The sequence below is a fragment of the Hypanus sabinus genome, chromosome 2 (assembly GCF_030144855.1).
Source record: "Hypanus sabinus isolate sHypSab1 chromosome 2, sHypSab1.hap1, whole genome shotgun sequence".
NCBI classification, from domain to species: domain Eukaryota; kingdom Metazoa; phylum Chordata; class Chondrichthyes; order Myliobatiformes; family Dasyatidae; genus Hypanus; species Hypanus sabinus.
Window position 1 is genome coordinate 180,612,636 of NC_082707.1, and position 19,922 is coordinate 180,632,557.

Genomic DNA, 19,922 nt, shown 5'->3' on the forward strand with positions numbered 1-19,922 from the left:
GTGTCTATAGTGGCCAAGTTATTGAACATGGCTAAAGCGGAGATTTATAGGTCCATGTGTCGTAAGATGATGGGCCAATCACATGGCAAATAGGTCCAGCTCAATAGACTATTGGATCGGAATGAGAGAATTGGGCCGAATGGATCTGGACATTCATTGGTTGGTTGGTTTATGGAGGGGGCGGGTCGAGGAGTGCGCCTCTACAAGCTGACATTTGATTGGTCGGAACGGGGCCGGGTGGGTGGATTGTGATTGGTGATCCTCGGAGCAGACAGCAGCCCCCCTCTCCGCTCTAACCAGTGGCGGCTTGCTCGAGCGGCAATGGAGGCGTCGGTGCTGAGCGGCAAAGAATTGGCGGCGTAAGTGTGCGTGGCGAGGGGCGGCGGGGTCTTGCGCGGACTCATTCCCCCCCTCGACCTGCAGTTTTCAACGGCGGAGAGTGTGAGCTGCGCCCGCGCACTTCGCCACACGTGGAGGTGGCCGAGTCGGCCGTGCTGATTGATGGCGCCAGGTCCGTCCTGTCCCTGCCGCCAGCCCCTCCTCCCGGTCGCCAGTCAACCGCCTGTGCGCGTGTCCCGGCGGCGCGCGCCCACTACTGCGAGCCCACCGCGCGCGCGCTCTCGACCCCCTTCCCCTCCCCTCCCTGTCACCCATGGGACCTGGTGCTGAGAATAGGGTGGCTTCTGCAGGCAGAACTGGCTCCTCCGACGCGGACAGACCAGAAATGTTACTGTTCGTTGCCGGGGATTTGAATGCCGAAGGATGTTAGGTGGAGTTAATGAATTCTTAATTAAGGACTGGTGATCAGAAAAGTTTACTAGGTTAGTTACCTGGTTGCCATCTAAGGAAAGATTGGAGGGGCCAAGCTAGAATTTAGAACAGAGATAAAGAATACTGACAGATTGGAAGTGAAAACCAACACGCACGAAATGCTTGAGGAGCTGATCTGACACAATAAAATGTCAGTGTTTCAGGCTGAGACCCTTAATGCATGTTTATTCCCCTCCATAGACACTGCTTGACCTGCTGAATTCCTTCAACACTTGTTGCTCTAGATTTACGGCAACTGCAGAATCTCGTGTGATTTGGACGTGAAGAGGTTGTTTAATTCAAATTCATAGTAAATATTCTTGTGAGGGAATCTAGGAATGGCTTTCACTGTATAAAAAATAAGAACTTTTCCATTTAGGATCAGGAAATTCTTGGCTTGGTGGCCATGAGTTTTCAAAATTGAAACATAATCAGTGAATACTATCAAGGCAAAAGTGAATAGATTCTTGATAAACAAGGAAATGATGTGTGAAGTGTTGCAAGTATACTGTATTGCAGAGCTGAGATTACAATCAGAATGTTATCTTCATGAATGGTGGACTAAGTTCAAAAGCCAAGTAGCTTGCCTTTCTTCCATGAGGAAATTGCAGAGCTAGGGAAAGGGGATCTCAAGTTAAAGATGGGGTCCTGTGATGGGAATAAAAAGTGGTGTGGTTAGGGATGTGTAGGCTGGAGATGGACTGAGCAGTCGGCTTTCAGTGAAAGAATTTATTGGAGAATGTATAGCAGGTTACATGTGAATGGCAATAAAGAGAAGGGAGATTTTAGGGCAGAGTTGTGCCTTCCATAAGGTTCAGTCAGACAGTTGGACCACTCCAGAAGAGAACATCTGACTCAGAACCAGACGGTAGCTCTTGTTGATAAATCAACAGGACTGGTCTAGCTGACCTGGAACAGGCTTGACTGGTAGGAAGGAGATAGTTACCTTAGAGCATAAGAAAAAGGGACAAGACAGCACGGAGATAGGCCTTCAGCACAATTCATCCATTCTGATCCAGTACTCTTCCGAGCTGTCCCATTTGCCATGTGATTGGCCCATAATCTCACTAAACCTTTCCTATCTATTTATCTGTCCAAATGCCTTTTAAACATTGCAGTTGTAATCAGTTTCACCTCTTCCTTTGGCAGAATGTTCTATGTACCACTGCTCTCTGTGTGGAAAAAGTTGTCCCTTTTAAACCTTTCCCTTCACACCTTCAATCTAGAAGGAAAAGGAGATTGTGTATAGACCATAAGATATAGGAACAGAATTAGGACATTTGGCTTATTGAGTCTGCTCTGCCATTTCATCATGGCTGATCCAATTTTCCTGTCAGCACTAATCTCCTGCCTTGTCCCCGTATCCCTTCATGCCCTGATCAGTCAAGAATCTATTGGCCTCTGTCTTAAATATACATAAAGACTTGGCCTCCACAGCTGCCTTTGGCAACAAATTCCACAGATTCACCATTCTCATGCTAAAGAAATTCCTCCTCATCTCTGTTCTAAAAGGACACCCTTCTGTGCTGCAGCTATGTCCTATGGTCTTGGATTCTTCCTCCACAGGAAACATCTTCACCTCATCCACTCTATCAAGGCCTTTCACCTTTCGATAAGTTTCAATTAGGTCACCCTCATTCATTTGATTTCCAGTGATTAGAGACCCAGAGCCATCAAAGTGTCTTCATGTGACATGCTATTCAATGCCAGAATAATTTTCGTGAACTTCCTTTGAACCCTTTCCAGTGTTAGTACATCCCTTCTAAGATAAGGAGCCCCAAACTGCTCACTGGTGAAGCCTCACCGGTGCTTTATAAAGCCTTAACAAAATCAAAGATCAAAGCCCATCTGTCATTTCTCTCATCTCCACTTTCCTGCATGATCTCCATCACTCTGGTTTTTATAGGTTTCCCTATTAAAAAAAAATATAAAGCTTGGGGAAAAGAACTGTGACTTAACTCTCAGCGTTCCTGAGTTAGCTGCTACCAACAACATAATAGTACACCACTAAACAGGCCCTTCTGTAAGACAATTTTACTGTAAGACATAGAAGCAGAATTAAGACATGATGTGTTTACTCTAAGTAAATACTCTCAGAGTACCCTCAGATTCCCTTTAAAATCTTTCCTCTCCCTTCTTGTTTTTGATGCTTATATCATAGGTAAATGTATCTACCCATCTATGCCTCCCATAATTTTATATACTTCTACCATGCCACCTCTCAGTCTCTTGGATGGGGGAGAAAGCAAGCCCAGCCTATCCAGTCTCTCTCCATGACAAAAGTCCTCTAATCCAGTCAACATCCAAATGAATTTCCTCTGCACTCTCTCCAGCACAATCATTATTTTCTATACTGTGGAGATCAGAACTGCAAACAATATTCTGTGTAGCCTGACCAGTGTTGACAAGTTTCAACATAATATGCGAACTCTTGTATTCTGTGTCATGACCCATGCTATATGCCCTCTTTAATACCTTGTGTATCTTAAGAGTCATAAAGCACTACAGCGCAGAAACAGCCCCTTTGCCCCATCTAGTCCATACTTACCTGTTGTTCTGCCCATCAACATGCACCCAAACCATTGCCCTCCATGTCCTTCCCATCCATGTACTTTTGAAACTTCTCTTTAATGTTACAGTTGAACTTGCATTCTCCATTTTTGTTGACAGCTCATTCCACACTCTCGCCATCATCTAATTGAAGTTCCCCCCGTGTTTCACTTAAACATTTCACCCTTCACCTTTAACTCTATTTCTAGTCTCACCCAACCTCAGTAGAGAAAAGCCTGCTTGTGTTTATCCTACCAACACCACTAATAATTTTATATACCTCTGTCAAATCTTTCCTCATTCTCCTAATCTCTAGGGAATAAAGTCCTAACCTACTCAGGTCCTCAAATACTGGTAACATCCTTGAAAATTTAATCTGTACTTTTTTAGTCTTGGTGATCTTTCCTATATGTAGGTGACCAGAACTGTACATAATATGCTATAATGCACAATGCCTTTGTAGCCTCTTTCAGAAAATTATAGACTTGAACCTTAAGTCTCTCTGTTCATCAGTTTTTCTGATGTGCTATCAATTATTGTATATATTTTACCCCTATTTGACTTGCCAAAATGCACAACTTTGCACGTTGGCATTAACTTCTATTTGCCACTTTTCTGCCCAATTTTACATTTGGTCTATATCCTGTTGTTGTGGACAGCCTTCCTTGCTATCCAAACACCAATCTTTATGTTGGCCACATAATTTTCAATAGAGAAAAGTGCGAAGTATTTCATTTTGGACTTGAAGGGCAAATGCAAGGTTAAGGGCAGGATTCTTAGCATTATGGAGGAGCAGGAAGATCTTGGGGTCCAAGTTGATTGGGTGGTTAAGAAATTATACTGGCCTTCGTTAGCAGATTGAGCTGTGAGGTAATGTTGCAGCTCTAACCCTCGTTCAACCACACATGTTCCTTTAGAACAAGGAAGCTTTAGAGAGCGTGCAGAGGAGATTTATCAGGATGCTGCCTGCATTAGAAAGTATGTCTTGTGAAGATAATTTGAGTAAGCTAGGTCTTTTCTCTTTGGAGCAAAGGAGGGTGAGAAGCAATGATACGAGGTGTACAAGGTGATAAACAAAATCACCTTCAAGTGAAGAGTGAAAAGCAGAGACTTTTTCCAGAGGCAAAAATGGCTATTACAAAGGGCGTATCTTTAAGTTCAGGAAAAGTTTTGGGGCTGATGTCATAAGATTTTTAACAGAGTGGTGAATGTATTGAACATGTTGCCAGGGGGAGATATTTAGGGACATTTAAGAGACTCTTAGATAGGTATATGGATGTAAAAAAAATGGAGGGCTATGTGGGAGGGAAGCATTATATTAGGTTAAATAGTGAGCCACAGGGCCTGTACTGTTCTATGATTAATACACTATACCTCCTAATGATAATTCCTATTTAATATACAAATTGTTAGTATATATCATAAACAGCAGAGATCCAGGCACTGATCATTCCAGTGTACAGACACAGACTTTCAATCAGGGAACAATCCTTCCACCACTACCCCCTCTATCTTCAAGGCAGCTTTGGATACATTTAGCCAGCTTGCTTTGAGTCCCATGTACGTTGGACCAGTCTACCATTCAGGATTGTGTCAAATCCAAATAAACAACATCTATTACCCGTTTATCAGTCTTTTTTATTATCGGATCAGACTCAGCCAGATAGAGATTCCTCCTCACAAAGTCACACTGACTTTCCTTGGTTATTCCCTGACAAAGGGGTCTTTGACCTGAAGTTTTAATTCCGCTTCTTTTCCTGCAGATGCAGCCTGACGTGCTGAGGAGTATCTGCATTTTTATTTTACATGGCTTTTATTTCTCAGCGCAACATTCTGAAGTGGGAGGGTGAGCAGCCAGATATCCTGGTACACCTCGGTACCAATGACATAGGAAGAAGGAGTGAGGAGGTCCTGAAGAATGAGTATAGAGAGCTAGGTAGGAAGTTAAAAAGCAGGACCTCGAGGGTAGTAATCTCAGGATTGCTACCTGCGCCACGTGCCAGTGAGGGTAAGAATAGGATGCTCTGGAGGATGAACACGTGGCTGAGGAACTGGTGTAGGGGGCAGGGTTTCAGATTTTTGGATCATTGGGACCACTTCTGGGGCAGGTGGGACCTGTACAAGAGAGATGGGTTACGCCTGAACTACAGTGGGACAAATACCCTTGCAGGGAGGTTTGCTAGTGCTGTTGGGGAGGGTTTAAACTAGATTTGCAGGGAGATGGGAACCAGAGTGCCAGAGCAGATAGTGGAGCAGGGGTGAAAATAAATGATGTTACAAGTTCATGCAAAGTCAGAAATAGAAGAGTTGCGTGTGGTGGTAATAATCTTCTGAGGAGTGTCTATTTCAATGCGAGGAGTATTGTGGGGAAGGCAGATAAGCTGAGGGTGTGGATTGACACTTGGAATTATGACATTGTAGCCATTAGTGAAACTTGGCTACAGGAGGGCATGACTGGCAGCTTAATGTTCCAGGGTTCCAATGTTTCAGATGTGATAGAAGCAGAGGGGTGAAGGGTGGGGGGGGGGGTGGCATTGCTAGTCAGGGAAAATATTACAGCAGTGCTCAGGCTGGCCAGATTAGAGGGCTTGTTTACTGAGGTCATATGGGTATTGCTGAGAAACAGGAAAGGTATGACCACATTAATGGGGTTGTATTACAGACCCCATTAGTCAGCAAGAGTTGGAGGAGCAAATCTGCAGAGAGATAGCAGACAATTGCAGGAAACATAAAGTTGTGATAGTAAGGGATTTTAATTTTCCACATATTGATTGGGACTCCCATAGTGTTAAAGGTCTAGACAGGTTAAAGTTTGTAAAATGTGTTCAGGGAAGTTTTCTAAATCAATATATAGAGGTACCAACTAGAGAAGATGCCATATTAGATGTCCTATTAGGAAATAAGTTAGGACAAGTGACGGAAGTGCGTGTAGGGGAGCACTTTGGTTCCAGTGATCATAACACTATTAGTTTCAACTTGGTCATGGATTATAGATAGATCTGGTCCTCGGGTTGAGATACTAAGGTGGAAAAAGGCCAAATTTGAAGAAATGAGAAAAGATCTAAAATGTGTGCATTGGGACAGGTTGTTCTCTGGCAAGGATGTGATTGGTAAGCAGGAGGTCTTCAAAGGAGAAATTTTGAGAGTGCAGAGTTTGTATGTTCCTGTCAGGATTAAAGGCAAAGTGAATAAGAATAAGGAACCTTGGTTTTCGAGGGATATTGAAAATCTGATAAAGAAGAAGAGAGAGATGTATGACATGTATAGGCAACAAGGAGAAATAAGGTGTTTGAGGAGTATTAAAAACTGCAAGAAAATACTTAAGAAAGAAATCAGGTGGGCTAAAAGAAGACATGAGGTTGCTTTGGCAGTCAGGGTGAAGAATAATCCTAAGAGCTTCTATAGGTATATTAAGAGCAAACGGATAGTAAGGGTTAAAATTGGTCCTCTTGAAGATCAAAATGGTCGGCTATGTATGGAACCAAAAGAAATGGGGGAGGTCTTAAATGGGTTTTTTGCATCTGTATTTACTAAGGAAACTGGCAAGGAGTCTATGGAAATAAGGCAAACAAGTAGTGAGGTCATAGATACAGATTAAAGAGGAGGAGGTGCTTGCTGTCTTGAGGCAAAGCAGAGTAGATAAATCCGCAGGACCTGACAGAGTATTCCCTCGGACCTTGAAGGAGACTAGTGTTGAAATTGCAGGGGCCCTGGCAGATATATTTAAAATGTTGGTACCTACGGGTGGGGTGCTAGAGGATTGGAGCAGAGCTCATATTGTTCTGTTGTTTAAAAAAGGCTCTAAAAGTAACCAGGAAGTTATAGGCTGATAAATCTGATGTCAGTAGTAGATAAATTATTAGAAGGAGTACTAAGAGATAGCATCTACAAGTATTTGGATAGATGGACTTATTAGGGAGAGTCAACATGGCTTTGTACGTGGTAGGTCATGTTTAACTAATCTGTTAAAGTTTTTCGAGGAGGTTACCAGGAAAGTGGATGAAGGGAAGGCAGTGGATGTTGTCTTCATGGACTTCAGTAAGGTCTTTGACAAGGTCCTGCTTGGGAGGTTAGTTAGGAAAATTCAGTCACTAGGTATACATGGTGAGGTAGTAAATTGGATTAGACATTGGCTCAATGGGAGAAACCAGAGAGTGGTAGTGGAGGATTGCTTCTCTAAGTGGAGGCCTGTGACTAGTGGTGTGCCACAGAGATCAGTGCTGGGTCCATTATTATTTGTCATCTATATCAATGATCTGGATGATAATGTGGTAAATTGGATCAGCAAATTTGCTGATGATACAAAGATTGGAGGTGCAGTGGACAGTGAGGAAGGTATTTAAGGCTTGCAGAGGGATTTGGACCAGCTGGAAAAATGGGCTGAAAAATGGCAGATGGAATTTAATGCAGGCAAGTGTGAGATATTGTACTTTGGAAGGACAAACCACAGTAGAACATACAAGGTAAATGGTAGGACACTGAGGAGTGCGGTAGAACAGAGGGATCTGGAAATACAGATACATAATTCCCTAAAAGTGGCGTCACAGGTAGATAGGGTCATAAAGAGAGCTTTTGGCACATTGGCCTTTATAAATCAAAGTACTGAGTATAAGAGTTGGAATGTAATGGTGAGGTTGTATAAGACATTGGTGAGGCTGAATTTGGAGTATTGTGTGCAGTTTTGGTCACCTAATTACTGGAAGGATATTAATAAGGTTGAAAGAGTGCAGAGAAAGTTTACAAGGATGTTGCTGGGACTTGAGAAACTGAGTTACAGAGAAAGATTGAATAGGTTAGGACATTACTCCCTGGAGCGTAGAAGAATGAGGGGAGACTTGATAGAGGTGTATAAAATTATGATGGATATAGATAGAGTGAATGCAAGCAGGCTTTTTCCACTGAGGTTAGGGGAGGAAAAAAAACCAGAGGACATGGGTTAAGGGTGAAGGGGGAAAAGTTTAAAGGGAACATTAGGGGAAGCTTCTTCACACACAGAGTAGTGGGAGTGTGGAATGAGCTGCCAGTTGAAGTGCTGAATGCAGGCTTACTTTTAACATTTAAGAAAACTTGGATGAGAGGGGTATGGAGGGATATGGTCTCGGTGCAGGTCAGTAGGACGAGGCAGAAAAATGGTTTGGCGCAGCCAAGAAGGGCCAAAAGGCCTGTTTCTGTGCTGTAATGTTCTATGGCTGTTAATGTGTGCCATGTTTTACAGGGGACTGTTAAGTGAAGATTGCTGAAGTTGTGAATCAAAACAGTTGGGTTTATTCCGGTTGAAGGGAGGTGCAAGTTTAAATGCCAGGACTAGTTTGAGGCTAGTTTATATTGCCTGGGTTCCCAGCCTGCAAGGGATCCATACAGTCAGGATTTTATTGAGCTCAACGTTCAACAGTTGTATATGATTTATATCATCTGACGTAATCAAATCAATGTGACCTCGGAGTCATTCCAGCATCACTCTGTTGTGGCTGTGTGTTGGGAGTGGGGAGTGCTGAAGTGCAAACTTTCAAAAGATACTCAAAGAATGTGGAGGTTGTGTCTTGTACTCATATTTTAAATGCAGCCCAACCTAAATCGATATAACAAGCAAGAAGATACTTAAGTGGTTTTGATGCCCAGGAACTTGAAGTTGTTCACCCTTTCCAATGCTAACCCCTCAGTGAATTCTCCCATTGCTTTTCATTCCATTACAACAGTGAGTTAAGTTAGTTCAGGGTCAAAACAATTTTAAAAAAAGAGTGCAGGATAGTGCTACAGTTACAGGGAGAGTGCATCCTTCAGAGAGGAGGTCAGGTGGAGGTAAAATGGTTTATTATTGACATTTGTATCATCTTGCACACCATTCATACAGATGGTTTCATTACATCAGTGCATTATCTAAGGGAAAATTGACAACGTAGAATAAAGTGTAGCAGTTACAAAGGAAGTGCAGTGCAGGTAGACAATAAGGTTCAAGGTAGATTGTGATGTCATTGGTGTATTTTGCTGTACCAGGAGACCATTGGAAGTCTTACAAAAATGGGAAAGAAGCTGTCCTTGAGTCTGGCGTTATGTCCTGTGTGTCTTCTGCTTAATTTTTTTTGAGGAAGGAATGGAAGAAGAGGAAATGTTTGGGGTATGTAGGATTTTTAATTACGTTGGCTGCCTTACAAAGGCAGCAAAAGTATAGACAGAATTAGCCTCCTGAGGAACTGGAGACAGAGAGCTTTCTTGTCCATGGCATCTATTTGGTTTTTGTGAACTTGAAGCTGGCAACCCTGTTGACCTCAGGACAATTGTTATAAACAGGAGCATGTGCACCACACTCCTTCCTGAAGTCAATGACCAGCTGTGGAGGCAAAAGACAGGACATTATTGGCCTGTTAGCCTTACTTCAGTAGTTGGGAGGATGTTGGAGTTCATTATGTAGGATGAGGTTTCAGGGTACGTGGAGGCACATGATAAAATAGGCCAAAGTCAGCGTAGTTTCCTTAAGAGGAAATTTTGTCTGACAGATGTATTGGAATTCTTTGAGGAAGTAACAGACAGGATAGACAAAGGAGAGTCATTAGATGCATAGTTGAATTTTCAAATTTCTTTGACAAGGTGCAGTGCTTGAGGCTATAAACAAGATAAGAGCCTATGATATTACAGGAAAGATATTAGCATGCGTAGAAGATTGGCTCTTGCAGGAGACAGAGTGGAAATAACTGGGGTCTTTCCCAGTTGACTGCCAATGGCTAGTGATGTACTGTAGAGGTCAATGTTGGGACCTATTGTTTTTACGTTCTATGTCAATGATTTGGATGATGGAATTAATGGCTTTGTGGCCAGACTGGACTGGGAGTATTGTGAGCAATTTTCAGCCCCTTATCTAAGAAAGAATGTGCTGGCTTTGGAGAGGATCCAGAGGAGGGTCTCGAGAATGGTTCTGTGAATGAAAGGTTAAATGTATGAGGAGTGTTTGATGGCTCTGGGCCTGTACTCATTGGAGTTTAGAACAGTGAGGAATGATCTCATTGAAACCTATTGAATATTGAAGAGCCCAGATAGAGTGGATGTGGAGAGGCGGTTTCTTATAATGGGGGAGTCTAGGACCAGAGGGCACAGCCTCAGAATAGAAAAAAGTCCCTTTAGAAAAGAGATAATGAGAGAATTTCTTTAGCCAGGAGGTGGTGAATCTGTGGAATTGGTTATTACAGGTGGCTGTGGGAGCCATGTCATTGGGTATTTTTAAAACGGAGGTTGATAGGGTCTTTGTTAGTAAGGGTGTCAAAGGTTTTAAGGAGAAGGCAAAAGAATGGGGTTGAAAGGGATAATAGAGCCATGGTGGAATGATAGGGTAGACAGGATGGGCTGAATGGCCTAATTCTGCTTCTACGTCAATATCATGGACATAGTTCAAGTTCCTTGGTGTCAATATCATGGAGGATCTATCCTGCGCCCAACACTTTGATGCAGTCATGAACAAGGCACACAGCAGCTCTATTCCTTCAAACTGACAAGATGTGGTATATCACCAAAGATGCTTCCAAATTTCCAGCGATGTATCTCTGGTATGGCAGCTGTAATGCACAGGATTGCAAGAGACTGCAGAGTGTTGTAGACTCAGCCAGCTCTGTTACAGGCATAATCCTTCCCACCATCAAGGAGCTCTTAAAGTTATAGTGCCTCAAGAATGTGCTGTGAATCACTAAGGACCCTTGCCATCTGGCACATGCCTCTTATTAATGTCATCAGGGAGGAAGACCCGGAGCCCAAACCCTCACATTCAACGATTCAAGCTCCTTCTCCGCCATCAAATTTCTGAATAGTCTGTGAACACATGAACGCTACCATTCCTCTTGTAATTTCATAATTTCTATTGTGTAATTTATAGTAATTTCTGGTCTTTGCATTACATTGTACTGCTGTGACAAAGCAACAAATTTCACATCACAGTGATACGAAACCTGATTCTGATAAATGAAACCTTACACTAAAGCCCTATATGCATGTGCCCAGGAGGAGGCATGAATCAGTCTCCAACTAGAGTACAACAATGTGTCTTCTGTGTGTGGATTCTCTGCAGAAGGCAGCCAGTCGCTTATCTTCCAAAATGTAAATAGACAGAAACAGTCATATGTTGGTCTAAAATTTCATCAGGAAATCATATGGTTGATTTATTTTCAGGTCACGAGCACCATCAGGTCTGTTTTTCATTTTATTGGAAAGCATTTTCAGTTTCCTAATTATTGCTAATCCTGATTCTCACATGGTCACTGTTCAGGGACCACAGCTAATTCTGTGGCCATGTAGTGGGAGCTCAGAATCAGGTTTATTATCACTGGCCTATGTAATGAAATTTGTTGTTTTTCAGCAGCAGTACAGTGCAAAGAAGTAAAATTGCTATAAATTTCTAATTAAATTAGTAGTCTAAATTAAAGGAATAATGGGTTCATGGACTGTTAAAAATCTGACGGTGGAGGGGAAGAAGTTGTTCCTAAAATGTTGAATGTGTGTCTTCAAGTTCCTGTCCAACCTCTATGGTAGTAATGAGAAGAGGGCTGGTGAGGGTCCTTAGTGATGGATGCTGCCTCTTGAAGATGTCCTCCGTGATGGGGAGGGCTTTCCCCATTATGGAGCTAGCTAATCTACAATACACTGAAGCCTTTAGTGATCCTATACATTAGAGGATCCATACAGGCTGCGATACAACCAGTCAGGGTACTCTCTACCATTCATCTATAAAATCAGCTAGAGTTCAAAGGTCAAAACTTCAAAGTAAATTTATTATCAAAGTACATACATGTCACCATATACAACTGAGATATATTTCCTTGTGGGCATACTGAATAAGTCTATAATAGAATAATAACCATAAGCAAATCAATGAAAGACCACACCAACTTAGGCATTCAACCACAAAAGGCAAACTGCACATGAAAAAGAATTAAATAAGCAAGCAATGAATTTCAAGAACTTGAGATGTTCCTTGAAAATGAGCCCATAGGTTATGGGAACATTTCAATGATGAGGCAAGTGAAACTGAGCGAAGTTATCCCCTTTGGTTCAAGAGCCTGATGGTTGAGGAGTAATAACTGTTCTTTAAACTGGTGGTGTTAGTCTGAGGCTCTTGTACCTTCTTCCTGATGGCATCAGTGTGAAGCAAGCAAAACCCGGGTGATGGAGGTCCCTGATGATGGATGTTGCTTTGGGGCATTCACAATGGATACAAAGAAACACAATAGAATCAATGAAAAACTCCATATGACAAAGTAGAGGGATGACCAATGTGCAAAAGACAACAAATTGTTCATATACTTATTTATTATTACTACCATTTTCTTTTTTATGTATATCTCAAACTCCTAATGAGGTAGAACCACTGGCATTGCTTTTTTGTCATTGCATCAAAATTGGGACCAGGATAGATCCTGCAAGATGTTGACACACAGGAATTTGAAGCTGCTCACCATTTCCACTACAACACACAAAAAGCTAGAGATGCTGCCTAACTTGCTGAGTTCTTCCAGCTTGTGTGTGTGTCACCCCGATGAGGATTGATGCATGTTCTTCCGAATTCCCCTTTGTGAAGTCTGCTTTCAGTTCCTTGATCTTGCTGACATTGTTCAGATAGTACAGCCTCTGATTTAGATACTTTGCAGGGCACCAAGAAGATGTTAACCCTACTATGAGCTAAATACAATCACAATGGTGTATGGAATGTTGGCCTTGTAAAGTGTTTGTAATAGTTCCCTGAAGGTGGAATCTCATGGGGATAGGGTGATGAAGAAAGCTTTTGGTATGCTGGCCTTTATAAATCAGAGCATTGAGTTTAGGAGTTGGGATGTAATGTTAAAATTGTACAAGGCATTGGTGAGGCAAAATTTGGAGTAGTGTATACAGTTCTGGTTATGGAATTATAGGAAAAATGTCAACAAAATAGAGAGAGTACAGAGGAGATTTACTAGAATGTTACCTGGGCTTCAGCACCTAAGTTACAGGGAAAGGTTGAACAAGTTAGGTCTTTATTCATTGGAGTGTAGAAGGTTGAGGGGGGACTTGATAGAGGTATTTAAAATTATGAGGGGGATAGTTGACATGGATAGACTTTTTCCATTGAGAGTAGGGGAAATTGAAACAAGAAGACATCAATTGAGAGTTAAGGGGCAAAAGTTTAGGAGTAACACGAGGGGGAACTAGGGTTGCTGGTTAGAGAGGAGATTAACGCAATAGAAAGGAAGGACATTAGCCTGGAGGATGTGAAATTGATATGGGTAGAGCTGCATAACACTAAGGGGCAGAAGTTGTGTACAGGCCACCTAACAGTAGTAGTGCGGTTGGGGATGGCATTAAACAGGAAATTAGAAATGTATGCAATAAAGGAACAGTAGTTATAATGGGTGACTTCAATCTACATATAGATTGGGTGAACCAAATTGGTTAGGCTGCCGAGGAAGAGGATTTCTTGGAATGTATATGGGATGGTTTTCTGAACCAACGAGAAAGCAGGCCATTCTAGATTGGGTATTGAGCAAAGAGGAAGGGTTAATTAGTAATCTTGTCGTGTGAGGTCCCTTGGGTAAGAGTGACTATAATATGGTGGAATTCTTCATTAAGATGGAGAGTGACATAGTTAATTCAGAAACAAAGGTTCTGAACTTGAAGAAGGGTAACTTTGAAGGTATGAGACATGAATTAGCTAAGATAGACTGGCAAATGGTACTTAAAGGGTTGACGGTGGATATGCAATGGCAAGCATTTAAAGATCGCATGGATGAACTACAACAAGTGTTCATCCCAGTTTGGCAAAAGAATAAACCAGGGAAGGTAGTGCACCCATGGCTGACAAGGGAAATTAGGGATAGTATCAAGTCCAAAGAAGAAACTTACAAATTAGCCAGAAAAAGCGGCACACCTGAGGACTAGGAGAAGTCCAGCAGAGGAGGACAAAGGGCTTAATTAGGAAAGGGAAAAAAGATTGAGCGAAAGCTGGCAGGGAACATAAAAACTGACTGTAAAAGCTTTTGCAGATATATGAAAAGAAAAAGATTGGTTAAGACAAATGTAGGTCCCTTACAGAAACAGGTGAATTGATCATGGGGAAAAAGGACATGGCAGACCAATTGAATAACTACTTTGGTTCTGTCTTCACTAAGGAGGACATAAATAATCTTCTGGAAGTAGTAGGGGACTGAGGGTCTAGTGAAATGGAGGAACTGAGGGAAATACATGTTAGTAGGGAAGTGGTGTTAGGTAAATTGAAGGGATTAAAGGCAGATAAATCCCCAGGGCCAGATGGTCTGCATCCCAGAGTGCTTAAGGAAGTAGCCCAAGAAATAGTGGATGCGTTAGTGATAATTTTTCAAAACTTCTTAGATTCTGGATTAGTTCCTGAGGATTGGAGGATGGCTAATGTAACCCTGTAGCGGTGTGCTACACGCAGCGCTAAAATAACGACACGGAGTCAGTAAACTGCAATTAAAGATGATTTTATTCGAACTTCACAGTCTTGCTTTAAAGCCTCCCTCATCCCGCCCTCCCCGGGCGCGGATGCTGTAAGGGACACGTATTCACAAACCCCCGTAGGCTTTTTCCCTTTGTTGCGGACCTGGCCTTTGTGCCTGCGTGCTGGCTATTTGTGAGCCGGTTCGAGTGCACTAGGAAGTGGGTCGCCACAACCCCACTTTTTAAAAAAAGAGGGAGAGAGAAACCGGGGAATTATAGACCGGTTAGCCTGACATCGGTGGTGGGGAAAATGCTAGAGTCGGTTATCAAAGATGTGATAACAGCACATTTGGAAAGAGGTGAAATCATTGGACAAAGTCAGCATGGATTTGTGAAAGGAAAATCATGTCTGATGAATCTTACAGAATTTTTTGAGGATGTAACTAGTAGAGTGGATGGGGAGAGCCAGTGGATGTGGTATATTTAGATTTTCAAAAGGCTTTTGACGAAGTCCCACACAGGAGATTAGTGTGGAAACTTAAAGCACACAGTATTGGGGGTATGGTATTGATGTGGATAGAGAATTGGTTAGCAAACAGAAAGCAAAGAGTGGGAATAAACAGGACCTTTTCAGAATGGCAGGCAGTGACTAGTGGGGTACCACAAGGCTCAGTGCTAGGACCCCAATTGTTTACAATATATATTAATGATTTAGACGAGGGAATTAAATGCTGCATCTCCAAGTTTGCGGATGACATGAAGCTGGGTGGCAGTGTTAGCTGTGAGGAGGATGCTAAGAGGATGCAGGGTGACTTGGATAGGTTAGGTGAGTGGGCAAATTCATGGCAGATGCAATTTAATGTGGATAAATATGAGGTTATCCACTTTGGTTGCAAGAACAGGAAAACAGATTATTATCTGAATGGTGGCCAATTAGGAAAAGGGGAGGTGCAACGAGACCTGGGTGACATTGTACACCAGTCATTGAAAGTGGGCATGCAAGTACAGCAGGCAGTGAAAAAGGCAAATGGTATGTTGGCATTCATAGCAAGAGGATTCAAGTACAGGAGCAGGGAGTTTTTACTGCAGTTGTACAAGGCCTTGGTGAGACCACAGCTGGAGTATGCAGTTTTGGTCACCAGATCACCAGATTGATTCCTGGGATGTCAGGACTTTCATATGAAGAAAGACTGGATCGACTAGGCTTACACTTGCTGGAATTTAGAATATTGAAGGGGGATATTATTGAAACGTATAAAATTCTAAAGGGATTGGACAGGCTATAACAGACAATAGACAGTAGGTGCAGGAGTAGGCCATTCGGCCCTTCTAGCCAGCACCACCATTCACTGATCATGGCTGATCATACACAATCAGTATGATCAGTATGAAACAGTTGAGGCCAGTTCATTGGCTATATTTAAGAGGGAGTTAGATATGGCCTTTGTTGCTAAAGGGATCAGGGGGTACGGAGAGAAAGCAGGTACAGAGTTCCGAGTTGGATGATCAGCCATGATCATACTGAATGACGGTGCAGGCTCGAAGGGCTGAATGGCCTACTCGTGCACCTATTTTCTATGTTTCTATGAACCACTTCTACATGAGAGTGGTAGCTGTGTGGAACGAGCTTCCAGTAGAAGTGGTAGAGGCAGGTTCAATATCACCATTTTAAAAAAAAATTGGATTGGTATATGGACAGGAAAGGAATGGAGGGTTATGGGCTGAGTGCAGGTCGGTGGGACTAGGTGAGAATAAGCGTTTGGCACGGACTAGAAGGGCTGAGATGGCCTGTTTCCATGCTGTAATTGTTATATGGTTATAATAGAAAGAAACAAAGAACCATCGCAATGGTTCTCAGCCCAGATCTGCATTCTATCAATGTCCTGTTGTAACCTACAACAACTTGCTACACCATCCACAACTCCACCAACCTTTGTGTCATCTACAAACATACTCATTTATTTAAATTTCACGTCATATGAGGCAATGATAAAAAACCTGATTCTGTTAGAGACCTTAAACTAAGACGTTGTCTCCCCAACATTGAGATGGTTCAAAACATCTTTACAGCCAGAGAGGTCACCCTTTGTTTCTATACAAGGATACAGGAGCTAACTTACAAAGAGCATACTCTCACAAACAAGACAAAAAAGCTTGAAGAGGATTTCAAACAAAATTAGTATCAGTTTAACAAGAATATTGGAAAATTTAGTGAAATTGAAATCCAACAACCCTCAGGAGCCAATGACCTGTATTCCAAAGCAATGATCCATATTGTTTCGCCTGCTCTCGGGGAAAGTGTCGGCCAATGGTAACCATTTCTGCTCTGTAACTCAAGACAAGATACTTTACTAAACCCAAGTGTCAGGGTTACATGGCTTAGCATCTCATTCACAAGACCTCCACCAGTTCTGTACTCTTCCAGTTATATACTAGAAACCTATTAGTATTACTCAAACAAAACTTGACTGAACTATATGCTTGCACGATTTGTCCACAAAACAAGAAAAAAATCTTCAGATGCTGGAAATCCAAGTCATACACACAAAATCCTGGAGGAACTCAGTAGGTCAGGCAGCATCTATGGACAAAACTACAATCTAAGTTTCAGGCTGAAATCCTTTGGCAGGACTTATGCAATTTGGCGTCTTTTGCACATTGGTTGTTTGTCAGTCTTTATTTATACATAATTTTCACAAATTCTTTGCATTTCTTTATTTTCCTGTAAATGCCTGCAAAGTATACATACTTTGATAATAAATTTTACTTTGACTTTGAAAGTACAGTGCAGGTAGGCAATGAAAGCCATAAAGAGCTGGGGTATGGGGGGGGGGGGGTGAGACTTGCAACAGTGGGCCAAAAGCCTTTTAATAGGGTCTTCCAGGCTTCTGCCCAGTGGGAGGGGAGAGGAGAGAGGATGTTGGGGGGGCGGTATTTGGGTATTTTGGATTATGTTGGCTGTTTTAGCAAGGCAGTTCTCTTTACATCTGTCTTTCTCCCCCCCCCCCCCCCCCCCCCATACATACTTTTTCCAATGTTTCAGACTGGTGGTGTTTATTACCAGTCTGTTAAAGTTCAACTATAACTGAAAAGTAGGAGAGGAATTTGGACCTAATCCTGATCGGATGGCCTTGACTATGCAAAATCTTCCTTTTAAAACAAAGTTATTCACGGAAGTATAGGCTACTGAATGTTCCTCATCTAATGGATATATGATTGTGGTCTGAAGGATTTGTGGGGGTCATTGGGTGTTGAGGGCAGAGGGTAGAGACACATCTGAAAGTTGTAACTGTGTTCACAGGCTGTGTCTGTGCAAATATGTAACACTCACTGTTCCAACAGGCATCACAAGCCAGTACAAACTGATTCCTGGCACTTCCAGCTGTTTCATACTGAGTAGCAGTCTCTGCCTTTCCCTTCAGTAATGCACAAGCTAACCTGCCCTTTTTTCTCCCGTGGCCCCCTCCTGCCCCTTGGCAGGGGCTTCAGACTGGCTGCAATACTCTTTAATCCATGGAAAAGTTTGTTGGCAGTGAGGGCAGTAGCGAGTGTGGTGTCCGGAGTGAAAACTTCCACGTGAGAACTGCACGGTTTACAGATGGTTTCTGTTCTGGTTTGAGTCCTGACCAATGATTGAATGTGAGTGTTCTCTTCTTTTTCCTCCCCCCACCCTCCAGACAAGTCAGGGAACGACTGAAGAATGAAGTGAAACTGATGAAGGAGCAAGTCCCAGGGTTTCGGCCTGGCTTGGCTATTCTGCAGGTGAGTACATAGCTTTGAATCACTTTCAGCACCCAATGAGCCAAATGGCCTAATTCTGCTCCTATATCTTAGCATCATTGCATACGTGTGTCAAGTTAGTTTTGTATATAAGAAAGTATGGTAGGTGACTCTTGAGATGTTCTGTGAAGTTCAAGGCAACAACTACATCATTTCTCCCCCTCCCACTACCATGATTGTTGGGGGAAGGAGTCAAAACAGGTTAATGCTGACAAGAAGAGCAGCTGTGTGATGGGTAAAGCAGCAAGACATTGAGCTGGGGTGGTGCATGGAATGAATTGGTGTGAACTGTAAAGTTGAAGCTGACCTCTCACATCCATACCAGTGAGTCTGAGGATGTTCTGGGGTCCCTTGAAAGAGCTCACTCATTCAAGTAACTAGTTCAGCTGATGGAGACATAAACATGGTTGCAATATAAAGGGCGCGGTGGTTTGGAAAATTCATTGAAACCTGCTGAATGTTGAAAAACCTAGATAGAATGGACATTGAAAGGATGTCTTTGGAATGTGGGAGGATACCCACACAGTCATGGGGAGAACAGTCAAATTAATTATAGAAATGAATGGAATGCGAACTCCAATCGGTGACCACTGACACTGTAAAGCCATGTACTAACAGCTACACTGTAATGCAGCTTATGTGGAACTGGCACAGAAGAAGGATTGAGGCCAACATAGATCAGCCGTGATCATATTGAATGGTGGGGCTGGTTTGAGGGGCCTGCTCCCATTTTTTCCTCTCATAAAGGCAGATTTCTATGGGAAGTTGGTCTGAAGCACTGAGTCTTAATTTTGCATAGCCAATTATCATTTAATTTCCTGGCCAAGGTGCTTGACTAGTGCATTGAGGTGGCGATTATATTGAGCTGTTGCATGGCGCACTTGCTTGGCACAGTGGGGCTGCCTCTGAGTCTTTCATGGTCCTACATTTGCTGAGCACCTGAACAGGGCACTTGACATGCAAGAATAACAAATTTTTCCAGCTCTGGGCACAACCTATGGACCACTGCTGGTAATTTGATTGGAAATTCCAAATGTGTAGAGCATGACTAAGTGCTGGCCTAAGCAACTTTGGCCCATCCATCTCACCACTTCGTTAACCTTGCTTCCGTTCTCCTTTGTTTATTGTTCTCGTGTTGCATCCGGGCCAACATTACATCCCCTCATCGTCAAACCTGCTGAGCCATATCACTTTGCTGTGCAAATATTTTAAAAAAAGAAGAACCTGGAAATCTAAAATAAAAGGGAAAAATGTGCAGAATACACAGCAGGTCGGGCTGCATCCATGGGAAGAGAAAGGTAGTTAACTTTTAACGTCTGACAAAGGGCCTCTGATCGGAAACACTACCGCAGGTGTAGCCTGACCTGCTGAGT

General features: G+C 42.6%; 1 protein-coding gene across 2 annotated transcripts in view; it reads left to right on the plus strand.

Annotated features, from left to right (window-relative positions):
• The first annotated feature begins 215 nt into the window (after window positions 1–215).
• Window positions 216–19,922, plus strand: part of mthfd1b (methylenetetrahydrofolate dehydrogenase (NADP+ dependent) 1b) — an 81,325-nt gene continuing 61,618 nt past the window's right edge. Inside the window, exons 1-2 of one of the 2 annotated variants that reach the window (XM_059960686.1) lie at window positions 216–359; window positions 18,447–18,531. In XM_059960686.1, coding sequence (XP_059816669.1) covers window positions 322–359; window positions 18,447–18,531 — 123 coding nt within the window. In that variant the 5' untranslated portion in view covers window positions 216–321. Of the gene's footprint in view, window positions 360–17,902; window positions 18,346–18,446; window positions 18,532–19,922 lie in introns of those variants that run through there. The other variant, XM_059960681.1, reaches the window with a different exon arrangement.